The sequence below is a fragment of the Eleutherodactylus coqui genome, chromosome 7, assembly GCF_035609145.1.
Source record: "Eleutherodactylus coqui strain aEleCoq1 chromosome 7, aEleCoq1.hap1, whole genome shotgun sequence".
NCBI lineage: Eukaryota > Metazoa > Chordata > Amphibia > Anura > Eleutherodactylidae > Eleutherodactylus > Eleutherodactylus coqui.
This window is the reverse complement of record NC_089843.1, coordinates 54672608-54689939: the sequence shown is the minus strand read 5'-3', so window position 1 is coordinate 54689939 and position 17332 is coordinate 54672608. Positions and strand designations below refer to the sequence as shown.

The window sequence follows — 17332 nt, the reverse complement described above, 5'->3', positions numbered from 1 at the left end:
CTCTGACTGCCAGTGAAAGGACTAAGGATGATGCGGGACTGTCAAGCAAATCAATACCTTCACCCCAATTTGTGTTCCCCCCCCCTTTTACTGTTGCTGTGTAGACCAGGTTTAATTTGCAGACTGCAAAAAGAAACCTGGGCAATCTCCATGTTTTGCATCTATAAAGGCGTATGGACTGCATGCTGCCGTAGGGTGTTGTGTGCATGGCTTGTGTCATCATAAAGCAGACACGCGTTTCAGTACCTTATGGCATTAGCGCACAATAGCGCATCTGCCATATTATGCATAAAGAGCGCATCTAAAAGAAAATTGTATAAAACAAACCAGCCGCAACCAATGCAGCAATGTAAGCAAAATGTGGATGACAAACCTCGTCTTTGTGCTTCTGGCAAAATACTAGGAACTGGTTCACAGCATCGCCCTTTCTGCCTCTTGCGTTATGCCCTCCGGATTTCCTTTTCTGTGGAGGTGACGCCATGCCACCTTTTGGCTCCGAACTTGCAGTAGTGGTTTTCCAATCGGGGTCAGTGTCTTGACAGCTAAGAGATGAATTCCTGGACACTCTCCTCCTCTTGCTGGGAACTTCATCTTCTTTCTTGGGGCTCTCAGGTGGCTCATCCTCTTCATCTTCCTCTTCCTCGTAGGACTCCACGGGAAGGCTCGATTCCCCAGCTACTTTAGGGTTAAGATGAGGACGGTCCTTGATGTATATGAAAGTAAATTTATCCTTGCGCTCCTCCCTTGACATGGATATGGCTTCTTTAACTTGCTCTATACCGATGTCCCACTGGGTTTTAAGTTTACCAGTTATTGGCTTTAAAATCTGTAAAAAGAAGGGGGGGGGGGGGGGGGGGGGAAGTATTAAAAAAGAATTTATACGCAAAGTTTCCATTCTCACGGATACTGCATACGGTTACACACCTTGAGTTTCTCAGCTTTGGGCGCTTGTTTTGCACTCTCCTGGCACAGACGATCATACTCGTGTTCTCCTTTAAAGGACACTAAACTCTTCTCAAATATCCAAGCTCTTTCGGGTGCATTGCCAAAAAACTGCACGTGGTATTGGCGGATGCTCTTTTTTTGCCCTAAATAAAGAAAAGCATGTGAGATTCACACACCTAAGCCATTCCAGAATATTCATATGATAGGCCCAATAGGATAAGGACATCAGCATGGTATGCTAGTAGTTATACCAGTGGGTACACAATTACAAGCACTAAGCAGACCCAATACGTGCCACACAAAAGGGCTGAAAAAGCTTTGCATGTCACATGATCCTGTTCAAAGCGGTCGATTGGCTGAGACAACTAATGGACGTTTTATATGGGCAGACATTCGTTTAAACAGACATAAGTGCTGATTTCACCGCTAAAGTGGTCGGCGCTCATGCAGAGCATTTAGACTAAAAGACATGCTGACTTCTCCTTCAGCACTTCACTTTCTATGTGAAGTGGGGAGCGTTTAGACGCAACGAAAAGCCAGCGATTAGACATTTAAACCCCGAAAAATCTGCTCTGCAGTCGGGGGTCGTCTTATACGCCGGGTATACAGTGTCCCCAAAAAAATAAATAGATCAATACTCACCTGCCGCGGCACTGCTGCAGGCTGTCGCTCCCTCGTGCATGCTGGCAGAGCATTGCTTTCTGCAAGCTGGGCTTGAATGCCCCGCCTCCAGAAAGCTAACGCTCTGATTGGCTAACTTAGTCTGCCATTAGCCAATCACAGCCATTCATGACGCCATTGAATGGCTAACTTAGTCTGGCGTTAGCCAATCACAGCATTAGCTTTCTGGAGGCGGAGCATTCAAGCCCCGCTTGCACAAAGTAATGCTCTGCCAGCATGCACGAGGGAGCAACAAGCCTGCAGCAGCGCCGCCTGAGGGGAGTATTGATTTTTTTTTCACACTGTATTACCGGCATATAAGACGAAAAGTCAGGGGTCGTCTTATATGCCAGAAAATACGGTACGTTTGGAAATCTGTGGACATGGTTTAGTCAGAAACCATACACACTAGTATAATAGGAGGCTGCATTCACATTTGGTAATTTATGCTGCGTTTTTGAACTGCAGCAAAAAAATCTGACCATTTTTAACAACGCATGCACTTTTTTGGTGCGTTTTTTGGTCACAGTCCAAAAATGCAGCAAATAATGCCAAGTGTGAATGCAGCCTGCGTGTATATAATAGAGCTGCCATAGTGACCAGCCTCATTTAGGCTATAGCTACGTAGTTATTTGGCCGCGACACATCACATGGCCAAACATTGCACCGTGTTCCTACTCAATCGCATCCTAGGGCAAGCAAATGTGGTTGTGTTGAGATCTCCAGCAACTTGTGAGTCCGAGTGTCTTCCATAACGATGGGGCGTGGCGTGGCCATAGTGCGATCATTGGCCGTATGATGTGTGGTGTGGCCACAGTCAGGTACAAATTGTATTTTCCCCACACCACTGAAAACCAGCAAAAAGACTTTGTGTTATGGGATCAAAACGGTCAGACCTTTAAACATTTATGGCACATCCAACATAGAACATACCTTTTATCTTGGTGTGGCTATGCAGAATAGGGTCAGAAGTCACCATACATGGCCACCACGGATAGCCGGACACTTTGGACCATACTAGATCTCCAACTGAGAATTTCGTTTCTTCATTTTCCTGGAGCTCGGAGGCGTCTACGTCTGAAGCAGGCTTGGGGAAACAAACAAAAAAGTTGCAGTAAAGAGACAAAGGCCAGGGTCACGCACAAGCGCTGTCCATCTGACGGACAAAGGATGCCACTTCTATTGTGGGAATGTCTCATTAGAACAAATCCTGTCCATGTGGCCCACTAATACTAATTCCCCTGCTGGACAGGAGGCGATGAGGTTGATTTCCAGTGGATCCTCATGGTTGTCCAACCCCCTAATTTAGTTTATACATTGTATGTGTTAAGAACACGTCGCCCTCAAGTTTGGGTATGGACATAAAATGTGTAAGCTGAAAAAGTTCCCCTTTACCAATGCCTTGTAAGAAATCAGTTTGGAGAAAGTAACGCCGGCCATAGACATTAGATAACAGTGCGATTTGCTGACAAGCTTTTGCGTATGGGCCAACCACGATAACCCCACCCCCCAGGCGGTATATATAGCTGGCAGATCATGCGTTCACCCCTAGTGACAGCAGCCACAGAGGCCAAACGCCAGTTCCATCGGGAACCCTCCTAGTTACCAGTTCAGACGGCGGGTATAAAGAGGGGCTCGGAGGGCCTCCGTATGGCCATATATTAGATGGTATCTGGGTAATACCCTGACAGCAGTTGCATGCAGTTTATATTGACGAGGTTTCCAGCATCTGAGAAGGGTTGTCCAGTTAACCCCTTTTAAAGAGTAACCACAGTTTTGGGAAGCATTTGACATGTCAAAAGTTTTGATCAGTTGGGTTTTGGGTGCCAAGAACCCGCTGACCGCTGAAATGAAAGTCGTCAGGACTTACCGGAGCGCGGTTGCCCCTTGGGTTGTCGGCGTTGGTCTACACGTCTGCCTTCAGCTGCTGAGAGGAGCCAACAAGTAATGAGGACAGCCAAAATGAGCACAGCTCTTGGGTGAGCGCTGAAGCCCTTTGATTTCAGCAATCAGCGGGGGCCTCCGCAGCCGGACCTCAAGGATCAAAACTTTTGATATGCCAAAAAAACTTTTCTTAAAGTGTGTATGCTCTTTAACCTTTATACAGGCAAAATGATTGAGACACTGACAGCAAGACTTCGGGTCCTTCTAGGCAGACCAACTCCTTCTGGTACGTGAGGGCTGAGCAATGAGATTAGAGCTCATCTACCGGGCCAATTCACACTATGGCGGCCTGTCCACGGGTGTTGCGATATCCCGCAGCGGATCTCTACCGCCGGGGAGCAGGAGCCAGCAGACGAATCTTCGCGGTAAGCCTATCTGACAGATAGGCTTACCGTGGAGAATCGCGACAATTCGCAGCATGCTGTGGACAGGGGGGCTGTGCTTTCCCTAGCAACGCTACGGAAAGCGAGCACTGCATTCCCTGCGGCCGGATTATCGTCGTGCAAAAACGTCTGTGGACGGGCATCCTATTAATGGAAAACTAATTGTTCATACGATCAGTCGTCCACATGGGGCAGCCAATGATCGGCTGCACATCCCCCACATTTAAAGATACGATTGACCAACCAGAGAGCATTTGCTTGTTTCATCCTTGCATCCGGGCACATGATGTTGAAGCAATAGATGTCAGATAATCAGGCCGTGTAAAAGGCCCTTCAGGATTGGGTCATACTGACATCACTGATTTACGTTGAGTTTTCTGCTACTAGTAACGACAAGAATGGTGCAGTTTGCAGAGTTACTCTTGCAGTCAAACATATACTAGAACGCCAATGGAGCCCATCAATGCCAATGGGATTGGTCAGGACCCCCTCGCTGGATGAAGGCATGCTTACACTTACTACATTAGGTAACAATGGAGCCGTTATCGTTTCTAACAAGGAAACTATATCCTTTTGTTCTCCAGATGGTTGGAATATTCTATAGGGGATCCTGAGTGTTCGGCACCTGCTGACGCCTCAGACTCCCTGACTACATTCTCAGGAGTCCCCTGACATGAAGGGATTTGCCGACTTTAGTTTTAACCCCACTACCTGATTTTGGTAAATGTAGATTTGCTAAAGCCATTGGATTATCATGGTCCGATTTCAGATCCAGCAGGGCAGGGAGATAAGTCCCTTATAACAGAAGCGAGGACAAATCTGAATATTCACCAGCAATCATTTGGATCGCAGGTTTGCAATTGCTGCCTGATAGCGTAAGGAGAATTTACGGGAAATGTAACCGATTCTGACAGCAGAGAAATTGATGTCAACAATGGTTTACACACAAAACGCGGGAAGAAACATAAAAGACGTTAGAAACCGTGGAGTTAATAGACCAGTTCTGACACCAGCGTGCGTGAGCTCTGAAGATGCCCATGAGAGATGGTATGATGCCTGCAGCGCCACCTAGTAGAAGGCAGCTTCCCTACAAGTCAATGTCAAACCTTCTAACAGGCCTTGTAACATGACTGAGTATATAAGCCAAAGTGAAAGCAAGCTGCCTTCCAATAGGTGGCGCTGCAGAGGCATTGCACCATCCCAAATTTACATACAAAGTTTCCCAGGAGGTGCGTGCATGGCCTTAGAAGGGTGCACCAAGTTATCCCCTAACCGCAGGATAGGTGGGCGTCTTGTCACTGATCATTGCTGATGTCAAAAATGGGCGCCCCATGTCCTTCTATGCCCGTCACTGCAGGGGGTTGGGGTGGTCGCTTCTCCGCCTCCAGTGACATCAGAATGAATGGAGCTCTGGTCCCGCATGCATTGTCAAGGCTCCATTCATTTCAATGGGGTTGAAAGAAATACCGCTTTGGCATCTTGGCAGTCCCAGTGAAAGGAGCGCCAGCGTTCCCATTCAGTTTCCACCTCACTGTGCAGTGAGGACGATGGGGGGACATGGGGCCCCTGCTCTTAAGATCAGCGGGGGTCTCAGTAGTGACCCCTACCAATCAGCACGTTAACCCCTGTTCACAAGGTAGGGGCCAACTTGTAATCTTGGTATAACCCCTTTAAGTCTGCTAGGTGCTCTCCACAAGAATAAACTCTACCCTTTCCATCCCAGCTCTAAAGACACAGTTAATTAAACTCAGAAGGATCCTGCAAAAATCCCCTAGGAGCTGCAATCTTAATGCTGGCTTTTCTTTTTAGCATTACTGCAATTTGATCACGGAGCAGGGCGCTGGAAAGCGGTGTTCGCACTTGGTACGTAATTGCCAGTTTATCAGGCATTCAAGTACTTGTGATGATTAGACCATCAGTGTGCAGCATTATTCCTGCCATCAAAAATACCAGAACCCAACGGACACCTGATGACCCCCATCATAAGTCTAAACACCAATCCAACATAATCGGATATTGAAGCCAAAAGCAGAAGTAAAAGTTGTGCTGCACGGAAACTGCGCAATAAAGTACAGCACAACGTCAATTTTTTTTTTTAATGCCCATTCACTCGCAGTGAAAACCCATCGTGAATCCCAGACACGCTGCTGATTATTAGATGCAGCGGATTGTCATAGATTTACTCCATTGCAATACCATTTTGTACGCTGGATCAACAGCGTAAATGTTAGCATGTGATCCTGGTCTTCGAAGCTATGGAAACTTTGAACATTTTTAATTGTTTTTTACTTCCTATATACAAAAAAAATTAAGCAACCTTTTAAATAGGTTCCACAAAGACAATTCCCCATTTCGCTGCTGTGGAGTCTGTGTAACTCCTTCACCTAACTGGCTGCGTTGCTGAATCCCACAGCACCCTGATCCTGGCTGTGTTGGCGCTCTCTGCTCTCGCAGGGAGGGGGTGTACAGGGCAGATCAGTGTGGAGGAGGAAGAAAGCAGCCAAGTCTTCAAGGAGGGAAGATTACACAGGCTGTAGATAGAAAGAAAAGCACAGACAAGGAAGTGGGAAGGCGAGAGGGTTCGCCACATGTAGAGGAAAAGGCGAGCACCCAGGGCAAACTCTGTATGGAAAATAAGGAGGGGAGAGAAGCACACACCCCTAAACACAAGGGGGAAGAGATCCCACAGGGGCTCTAGAGGGAATGTTATGTTGATATATGAGAGCTAGTGAAATCAGCAGCACCCAGGCACAGACTATCCACATTAGAAAAGTCTGAAACTAGGGGCACATTGCAAATTGAATATCAATGTATGAAAATGACTGAAGGAATGGAGATTGCAGCCTGAAACTTAGTGGTTACTTGAATTAGGGCTCATGGCGACGACCGTGTATTCACAGCGTGTTACGCGTGCATTACACAGATGCATGATATGCGGTAAATAGTCAATAAAAGTCAATGGACTTTCATTTGCCCCATGCACACCGGCGCGTCGATACGCACGAGAAATACACCGCAGCACGCTCTACTTCTCAGCTCACCATGCAGTGTGAGCCTCATACATTTGTATAAGCTGCGTATGAAACGCTGTCCATAGGCAATACATTGCGTATGGGCAGCGTCTTCATACGCAGCCCCGCTCTGAAACAGAGCAGGGCATTTAAAAAGGGGGGGGGGGGGAGAAAAATCACACTGCACATGTCTGTGTGATACACGCAGCCATACACGGCCTCTGCCGGAACAGCCGCTGTGTTCTCCAAAAAAGCATGTACAAGGTTGTAACTGCTATCGGACGACTCCGGTCTAGATGAGCAATGGAAGACCTCAGAATAGAAAGCAGATTACCTTATCTTGAGGGGATTCGGCAGAACTTGACTTCTCTGGAGTTTCCTCACTCGGTTTGTTATCCTCATTAGGCTCAAACTTTATACTTTTCCGTTTCCTTCCTCTTTTGCCTTTGGTCTCGGTTTCTGGGGGTTTCGGAGCTTCTTCTCCTTGTTCGCCACATATAGAAGATTCAAACAGCGGTTTCCCATTCATGTAGGTTTTGGTGATTTTTAGCTTTATCTCTGGGGAACCGTTCTTGGTTGGAGTTGCGTTCGGTGGGGTCTCAATGCCTTGAATTTCTTGTGCATCAATACGCACTTTGGCTTCTTGAGCTCCCGACTCCCCATTGAATACCCGAGACGTCAGATCCTTCAGTTTGTCCGTGGGAAGGAAAGGCAACGCATCGTGGCCGTTCAGCTTCTGTATGACGCCCTCTTGTAGGGTAGTGGAAATCTGTGCTCTGCCAAGGAAAACGGAGCACTCGCGACTCACCTCGGGGGTGGAGGGCTTCACAGCGGGATTGGGAATGATATGAGGAACTTGCTTCATTGTGCTCAAGTGTTTCAACGTCTGTACAGAACTTCAAGTAGTCGTCCAGTCTCACGCCACTGGAAGAGAAGAGGGCGCAAAAATGTTAGAAACTAGAACATGTACGAAAAACATATCCATGTAAATCCTGGCGCCAAGTCTGCACTAAAACTAACGTGCACAGTCCCGGCCAAAACGCACCTGAAAATCCTGCGTAAACTCAGGCCGCCGATTTACTGCAACGTGGCTGACCATTATCTTACGTGCATGGCCTGCTCAAAGGGAACCTGTCAATTACTAGGAGCTACACAGCTGGGGGCAACAAGTCAGACGGTGTGACTTTTGCCTGCCGCTCCATTCCTTCACCATCTGCCCCTCGGTGCATGGAAGGGGCTCCTTTGGTGCACTGTACCCTTGTTCCATCGTGATGAGAGAATGGCGTACGGGTGCCAAAGGAGTCTGAGCCATGCAGTGAATGGCGGCTTTGTGGGAGGACAACAAAGGAAAGAGGAGGCAGGCGAGCATGTAACTCGTATCCCTGGACTCAGAGCCTCCAGTACTATGAGCCCTTGACCTTATGGGGCTCAGAGAACAAGAAGAGTTCCTTTTAGGGTTTGTTCACATATAGCGGTATTGGTGCAGGTTTTCCATGATAATAAGGCTGCAGAAGACCACACTCCCCTTCTGCCATACAAGATTGTCTGTCTGTGTCGATTGGATAGACTGACACAAATGTGGAAACGCCCTATACGAAATGCATGAGATTTTAATCATTAGCACTGAGCTGCCTTTTTGAACCCTGCTTGGCTGAGAGCTTTCTCACCAAATTTGTGTTTACTTCACCTCTTGCCCTGCTCTGGGTGGTTTTGAGAGCCAGCTAGTTACAGCAGCAGAGTGGCTCAAACCACTGAAAAAGAACAGGGGTCTCTGTCTATGTTCTTCATGGACATGAAACAAGCTATGCTCGGCGGATTCGGAGCAGACGTTTCTGCGACTGATAATGAGTTCAGTGCAACCCCGTTCACATATGTGGATTTCTGGAAACCTCTTTCAGTCAGAGAAATATCTGCAACACATCGGCTGTGTGTGACCGGACCCTGAGGCCGTTTTTACACGTGTTCACAAAACACTGCATCCAAAATTATGGTGTTTTACTGCGATTTCACGTTGCGTTTTTAAACGCATTTTACTACACCCCATCCTTGTGATGTCTGCGAGGCCGTGCTAATCGCGGTAAAAAGCGGGCTGTGAGAGCGGCCTAATGGTTTGTGCATGGGGCTTTGTTGGGTATGTGTACAGAGACCACAGCCATGGCATGTGTTTACTAGAGCCGGCTATCAGACTGGCCAGTTATTACTAGTCGGTGACTAGGACCCATTAACAACGGCTCTATATAACACTACAGCTACGAAGACCCTCGGCACTCACAGACCACTGCGGGCAAGGAAGGCAGACACAGGGCTCATGCATCCACGGTGGCTCAGTGGTTAGCACCGCGCAGTGCTGTGGTCCTAGCTTCAAATCCAACCAAGGACAACACCTGCATGGAGTTTGTATGCTGACCCTGCGGTTCCACAGGTTTGCTCTGGGTACTCCAGCATCCTCACACACTCAAGTCAAAATTAAATTGTGACCCCCATGGAGACCACCTCTGTACAGCGCTGCAGAATATGCATGTGATATGAGAAAAACAAACTTTGGGAATGGTGTAACTGGATAAGCAGATGATTTCTCACAGACTAAACTCATCACAGCAAGAAAATGTATCAGAACCAAGTTATCCTGGAAAGAGATTGCTCTCCTTCCTGGCCACCATGCAACGTCCACCCAATCACAACGTATACGGCTATATAAGCATATGGAGCGGTACGCCGCAAAATAGTCACCCACTGTAGAAAGGGAAATAAAAGAGCACAGTCAGGGTTGGGCAATTAGAGAGGACAGCATACGGCGGCTCTGAAGAAGGGCGGGAGGCATAGAGGACAGCATACGGCGGCTCTGAAGAAGGGCGGGAGGCATAGAGGACAGCATACGGCGGCTCTGAAGAAGGGCGGGAGGCATAGAGGACAGCATACGGCGGCTCTGAAGAAGGGCGGGAGGGATAGAGGACAGCATACGGCGGCTCTGAAGAAGGGCGGGAGGCATAGAGGACAGCATACGGCGGCTCTGAAGAAGGGCGGGAGGCATAGAGGACAGCATACGGCGGCTCTGAAGAAGGGCGGGAGGCGTAGAGGACAGCATACGGCGGCTCTGAAGAAGGGCGGGAGGCGTAGAGGACAGCATACGGCGGCTCTGAAGAAGGGCGGGAGGCATAGAGGACAGCATACGGCGGCTCTGAAGAAGGGCGGGAGGCGTAGAGGACAGCATACGGCGGCTCTGAAGAAGGGCGGGAGGCGTAGAGGACAGCATACGGCGGCTCTGAAGAAGGGCGGGAGGCATAGAGGACAGCATACGGCGGCTCTGAAGAAGGGCGGGAGGCATAGAGGACAGCATACGGCGGCTCTGAAGAAGGGCGGGAGGCATAGAGGACAGCATACGGCGGCTCTGAAGAAGGGCGGGAGGCATAGAGGACAGCATACGGCAGCTCTGAAGAAGGGCGGGAGGCATAGAGGACAGCATACGGCGGCTCTGAAGAAGGGCGGGAGGCATAGAGGACAGCATACGGCGGCTCTGAAGAAGGGCGGGAGGCATAAAGGACAGCATACGGCGGCTCTGAAGAAGGGCGGGAGGCATAGAGGACAGCATACGGCGGCTCTGAAGAAGGGCGGGAGGCATAGAGGACAGCATACGGCGGCTCTGAAGAAGGGCGGGAGGCATAGAGGACAGCATACGGCGGCTCTGAAGAAGGGCGGGAGGGATAGAGGACAGCATACGGCGGCTCTGAAGAAGGGCGGGAGGGATAGAGGACAGCATACAGCGGCTCTGAAGGGGGGGGTAGGGGACAGCATACGGCGGTTCTGAAGAAGGGCGGGAAGGATAGAGGACAGCATACGGCGGCTCTGAGGGGGGGGAGGGATAGAGGACAGCATATAGCAGTTTTGAAGGGAAGGGGGGAGGACCTCATATGGCGGCTCTGAAGGGAAGGGGGGAGGACAGCATATGGCGGCTCTGATGGGTAGGAACTGGACAGTATATGATAGCTATGATGACTGCGGGGTGGCACCCTATACTTCATGTGTATATAACTAACATTCATACCCCATACATAAGCGAATCACATACACAGCAGTTGCTAGAAGTATATTTATCAGAAGTGTCGTATTCAATTCTGATAACCAGTACATGTTAAGGAAGTCCTGTGTGTGAAATTCCCTCCTGGGAATGAAAAAAAGTGTCTTGGTATTTTTAGCTAGCTAAACAGCAAAGAAAAAAAAAAAAGATTAAAATTGTACTAAAAAAATAAATAAATCGAAAAACTGGATTTCAAATTTTGTCGAAATGTCCCAGCCCTACATATTTACTGTATAGAATATAGGTGCTGACTAGACTATTTCACAATTGTTTTTCGCTGCTCCCATACAAGTCCTACAGAAGCAGGACGGACACTTCCTCTGACCTCTGGATACATCTGTCATACACCATCGCCCTCCTCCAGTGTATACATGAAGCGTATGCCCGTCACTTTAAAAGCCTACGTTTACGTATGCGCCAAGGTTTCCGCTTACTTATCCGTGACCGCGCCGGATGAGTTCTACAACAGACAAAGCAGGCAACCGACAAACCCAGTGACGTAAAATAGGGGCTTGTTGGGGTCCGTCAAGGTCTAAACCGAAAAGTGCAGCGTAATCACTACTTTCCTGTAGATGTGAAGACGGCTGGAGACACCAAGTCCTCTGGAGGGCCGCCCGCTGCATATAGGGGCGCCGCTGTACATGGACAGCTAGAATAAGCATGATGCAGTATTACACAGACCTACCCGGCACGGGTCTTGTGAGGGTCCGGTATATTAAATAGGGTCATCTGTAATATGCCGCCATCAGGTGCATGACAGATCAGTCATCCGCTACCTACTAGAGGAGGAATATCCCATCTACAGCCTCCAGGTAGGACAGCCAGCCCAGAGGATAACCGCCGACTCTACGGTACACCTCCCAGGGACCGTCCTTCAATCCACCAAAGTGCCGGCTAGCAATCGGGAAATAGTCTAACTCCTCTGCCCTACAGCAGCCATATATACCCCAGACTCTGGACGACTGAAAGGTCCATTCAAAATAATAGAATGTATATTCGCTCTGAGTTTTCTGCGTCTCGCAATGCGCAAAACTCACATGGGCCTCGCCCGTGTCAATATAAGCCCCCTACAATAACGTAAGACAAGAGTCTTCCAAACCCAAAACAGTGCGCTGGTCACATTGAAGCTCCATTCACTTCGATGGGACCACAGAGATAACGGCGCGACGGAGGCAAGCGCTCGAGTATTTGTCAGCCCCGTTGAAACGAATGGCGCTTTCACCGCACTCCAATCACTCGGATGTCACCGACCCCGCAGTGGCAGGCAGAGGACGGCACGGGACCCCTGTTCTGGAGGTTGGAGGGGTCTCACCGATCAGCAGGGAACAACCTCTACTGCTAACGGGGATCTTCAGAAGGCTGCAGTGTGGCTGCCTACAGGGGAAACCAATCAGAGCGGAAGCGAACGCACGATTAGGATTTATAGCGCTGAGATAATGCAATGCAAACTAATAAGTTTACTGAATGCTAATTAACGCTTCAAATAAAAAAATAAAAAAAAGATGACACAAAACAACAAAATGCAAATGTGGCGTCTCGTGTGCCGCATCTGAAGCCCCCGCTGCGGAGTGTGAGGGGGACGGCGCGGCGGACGCTGACAGGAGGGACTGGATGGGGTTTCAGCTGTGAATTATTAAGTGCGGAATACCTTGTGAGCTATTAATATAGACTGGATGTAAAGCCAGCGAGATCGCTTACTAATGTCTCCACCGCACGGCATGCTGGGAGCAGGACTCCGCATTAGCCCGTAAATACACTTATCCCAGAACCAACATGCGGCGTTACTGAACCGCCGCGCCTGGAGGAGGGCTCCATCCACCCGTTATTGGTGTAAGGACGCGCCAATGTTACACGTTTTTGGCTGATACGTTTTTTCGCTCTTTTCAGCAACTCTTTCATAGATTCTTGGCTGCAGCGTTACATGGAAGGATGGGGGTTGTAGTTAGGATGGGCCGGCTGCCGCATCGGTTACCTCACCAACACCTTTATCACCCCATCCACAGGAGGATCGCTGGAATCGGAGAACCTGGACCCCGCACAGATGGGCGGTGCGTACTGTGATAACCGCTCCATTCACTTCTATGAGACTGCGGGAGATAGTGGGTTGCGTCACTCGGGCAGCTCTGTTGCCAGTAGCAACGCATGCACATTGCCACTCTGATTACTAGGGGGTCCGCAGCTGCTGTGACCAGTGGAGGTGCTAGTAGTAGTCAGACCCCCAGTGAGGGTATATTCACCACTTATGCCTTGGCTGGGGGATGTTTTGGCGGAGCGCCCCTTTAATACTTTACTAAAGTGCGTTAAGTTTTAGACCTGAATTGCTATCTTTTCTCCTTAGGGAGAGCGCCTAGACTGTGAGTGAGGAGACTTATAAGGCCACCCATGCTCCTCTGGGTAATATGCAAATAAGAGAGATGGAATAATACCTCTGCAGCGCCATCTATTGGAAGGCAGCATTCCTTCAAGCCAAAGTTAGACTCTTTATACAAGCCTTGTAACAATGACTGGGAATGGTTACAAGGCTTGTATAAAGAGTCTAACTTTGGCTTGAAGGAATGCTGCCTTCCAATAGGTGGCGCTGTGGAGGTATTGTTCCATCTCCCTTATTTGCAAGTTTTAGACATGAAACAGGCAATGCTTCTACTTGATATCCCCATGATAACACTCCCTGTCTGTGTTCGGAACATATTCAATCTAGTCACAAGTTACATTGGGGAGTTTATTAAGCCCTGCAACTCCAACGTGTAGGGATACACAAAGAGGTAGATGCTTACTCATGTACTCGCAGCATCTCGGCAGCTCCATGTGCCTCCTGAGAAATGTACAGCCTGGTCCTGGTCCGGCGTACCTGTGTGGCGTAAATTATACACAAGCCTACTGGTCTAGGTTGGCCACATGCACTTTTCCAGAAAGTGGCAGTCTGGCACAGACCAAAGACAAGTCACAAATATTCGCAAAATTCGCCATTTGTGCAAAATTTTGCGACTTCTCTACGCCAAAAACTGAGGTAAACCAATAAATGTGCCTCATTGTATGGATCAAGTTCATGTCCCATCGAGGGCAGGCAGGAAGTGTTGTCATGAGGAGTAATAACTCAGATCTGCTCTACATCCGTTCCCTTTAATAGTACCCATTTGCATAGTGTTATTTTTGGAGTGCTTCTGCAATGTGAAGGCACCCATGCCCTTTGTTACTACAGTATATATGTATTTTTCGCACCCATGCGGTGTAACTTCAGGGTACTTTGCCACAAGTTGACTGTTGGCGCTTTCATGTCCCAAGCGCTCCTGAGCTTATGCACAGGAGCGATGATCGCTTACTAAATTACTAGCGTGTTCTGCTGATCCGACCGTGACCCGACACACGGGATACTCGGCTCACCCACAGCAGTATGGTATACAGTGCTGCACAGAGCATCTACAGCTGGTCTGGTATACGCCGTATACCGCAGTAGTGCCGTAAGGAGTCCGATACCACATATCCTCATGGTGATCGTACACGAGCGTTACCCGCCCGGGTGATACTTACATTCTACCTGCTTGTAAACCGCTGCGCTATTCTGTCTACGAAACAGATTTAAAAAAAAAATCAGATGCAACTGAACTGAGCAGAACGTGCGCCAAAAATCCCACCGAAATCAAGGGAACTTGGGCGGGGTTCACATTAGTATATTACGTGCGCATAGTAAGTGGTAAATGGCGCCAATAAACGTACATTGATTCTCATACGCCGTATACCGCGGTGATTTTTATGTACCATATCATCACCACCTCCTCTGATGGAAACCATTGGTTTGTGAATAAGCCCCAAGTTGCAGATATTGCCAGCAGCAGGTCCTGTAGTAGCCTCCTAGGGGGCGCTATGACCGAGCGTTATTTTCCAAATAATGAAGGCCATCGCTGCTGCAACCGCACAGGGACTCGGCTGCAAGGTTTTTGGTGCTTTAACACCAAGGAGAACACCGTGTAATCGCTTCACCACGGGACGGCTGTCACACGCAACGCATGCTAAAGCGGCACGAAGCGGAATACTCCGCCGGGGCGAGCCGCGCGGCTACATTTGTATGTTATTGCAGATTTGCTGTAAAGTCATTTTCAAATCCGCATCACAATCTGCGTTCGGCGAGGTGCGCACTTGCGTGAAACAATCTGACATTTTCCCCTCTGTGCGGCCTCCATATTTGCTCTGCGTGCCGTTTTTTTTAATACACCCGCCATTCTGTTTAAGCATCCGCAAAAAAACTAAAAAATTTCAATTTAAAAAAAAAACAAAAAAAACAAACCACAATCTCTTTATCAACAAACAGCACACGGACGCCATCCGTGCGAGATCCGTTTTTTTTTTTTCTTTCTATCTCAACTGACTTGAATGGGCGAGTGCCATCTGTAAATCACAGTAATACGTGCAATCCGTTTTTTCACGCAGTCTATGTCTGCATGAAAAGCCGCGATGCCGTGTGTCGTCCCGCAGAATACAGGTACTTGGACTGTCCGCGCGGCATTCGGATTTTTAATCAACATGCAGACAGAAACCCGCTAGTGCGTCGGACGCCCCAGGCCGCTCTCACACCAGTTACTGCTGGCACATATCACGCGGGCAGCAGCAGCAGCACATTGGGAACTTCTGCATGCCGACAAATCCACATACGCCATCTTGACGCCAAGATAGAGCGTGCCACTTTTTTTTCATGCGCAATTTGCGTGCGAGAGGCACCATGGCTAGTAATGTAAAGTTAGTTACCGTGTATTACGCACGCAAAACCCGCACATGTGATATGCGGTAAAAGACGCAGATGTGAGAGCGCCCTTTTCCACACAGCAAAAAACTATGCTGCCAATCCCAGTACGTGCGGACGCACCACCCATAATCCTCTGCACCTACTGCCATTACCTGCAGCCAATGCAGGTGGGTATCGATGCCCTCCATACCGTCTACTGTCTGCAGAGATCATGGAGGTTTCTAATCAATAACGTGTAATACTTCATATCACCTGCAGGGGCACTGTTGGGAAACTGAACGCTTGTTCCACCACAGACTCCAGCCAATTACTGAAAGACAGCGCCTTCTGCTTACTATAGGGGAACCCTTCGAAGAAAACGTAATTATCCACTGCGGACAATCTAGCGAGGTATGAAGCTACTGAAGCCCTTGGGCGGCCATCTTTTCGGTCAGTGCATTACAAAGACCCATAATGGTCCACGAGCCTATTCACTGACGGGCCATGGACTGCAGCGCGTCTTACTCGTCCACTTTAATGCATGACAAAAGCACATACAATGGCGCCCGTGAACCGCGATTAGCATAATGTCTGGCAGCAGAAGGGATCAAAAGCGCTTACACTAAGCAGCAGTGACGCGGGCCGGCAACAGCCAGGCATGGCAACTCTTCTGCGTCTCTACCGCCATGTCATCCATGTATATAACAATATACTGACTCAAGATCTACGGCTTAAGCTTTGATGGATGAACCCAGAGGCGGACACAACTCACATAATACCCTGCCACTTCAATATGGTCATCACTAACCCGACGCGGACTGATGAGCGACGCCGCAGAGCCCCGACTCGGCAACATGGTAGAACATTTCCACTAGTCCCCTCCCACACGCACAATGGCCGCGTCTTCCTAGGCAGCAGTCAAAACTCAGCAGGGGCACTGAGAGTGACCACGCCGAAGCGCCACCCGCTGGCAGGTCTCATCCTCACCGACAGAGTGTGCAGTCCGACCTCCTTCCATCTGTCCGCTATATCCGATTAACCTACCAAATGTGCGTTCCCAGACAGTAGGGGGCGCATGAAAGAAACAGGCTGTTGCCATGGAGATGCATCGCCCGCATAGGAGCTGTAGAAACTAAATGCTAGGAAGGATTTCAATTTCCATTGTTCAAAAAGGTGGATATAACCTTTAACCCTCTCGATCCAATTCCCTGCCCCCCGCACTGCCCGTAGCTCTCAGCTTAATTTGGGTGGCAAACTGTGGATTCCATGGAATTACTCAACACAAAAATGAACCATTGTGATTATTTTATTAGCCATTTTTTTGACAATTAAACCCGAGTTTTGAGCGTTATACATCGGGGAGATAATCTATAATAATCCTGTGTGTGTGTGTGTGTATATGTATATATATATATATATATATATATATATATATATATATATATATATATATTACTCTAACGTACATTTACACAAGACTATTCATTTCTGGTTTCTTTAAAGGGGTTGTCCCGCGGCAGCAAGTGGGTCTATACACTTCTGCATGGCCATAATAATGCACTTTGTAATATACATTGTGCATTAATTATGAGCCATA

At 48.6% G+C, this 17332-nt stretch overlaps 1 protein-coding gene across 2 annotated transcripts in view; it reads right to left on the bottom strand.

Moving 5' to 3' along the window:
• Nucleotides 1–17332, bottom strand: part of NSD2 (nuclear receptor binding SET domain protein 2) — an 80771-nt gene that overhangs the window by 48596 nt on the left and 14843 nt on the right. For both annotated transcript variants that reach the window (XM_066573028.1, XM_066573027.1), the window contains exons 2-5: nt 7278–7867; nt 2539–2692; nt 925–1088; nt 374–826 (exon numbers count right to left, since the gene is read on the bottom strand). In XM_066573028.1, coding sequence (XP_066429125.1) covers nt 374–826; nt 925–1088; nt 2539–2692; nt 7278–7808 — 1302 coding nt within the window. In that variant the 5' untranslated portion in view covers nt 7809–7867. The remainder of the gene's footprint in view (nt 1–373; nt 827–924; nt 1089–2538; nt 2693–7277; nt 7868–17332) is intronic.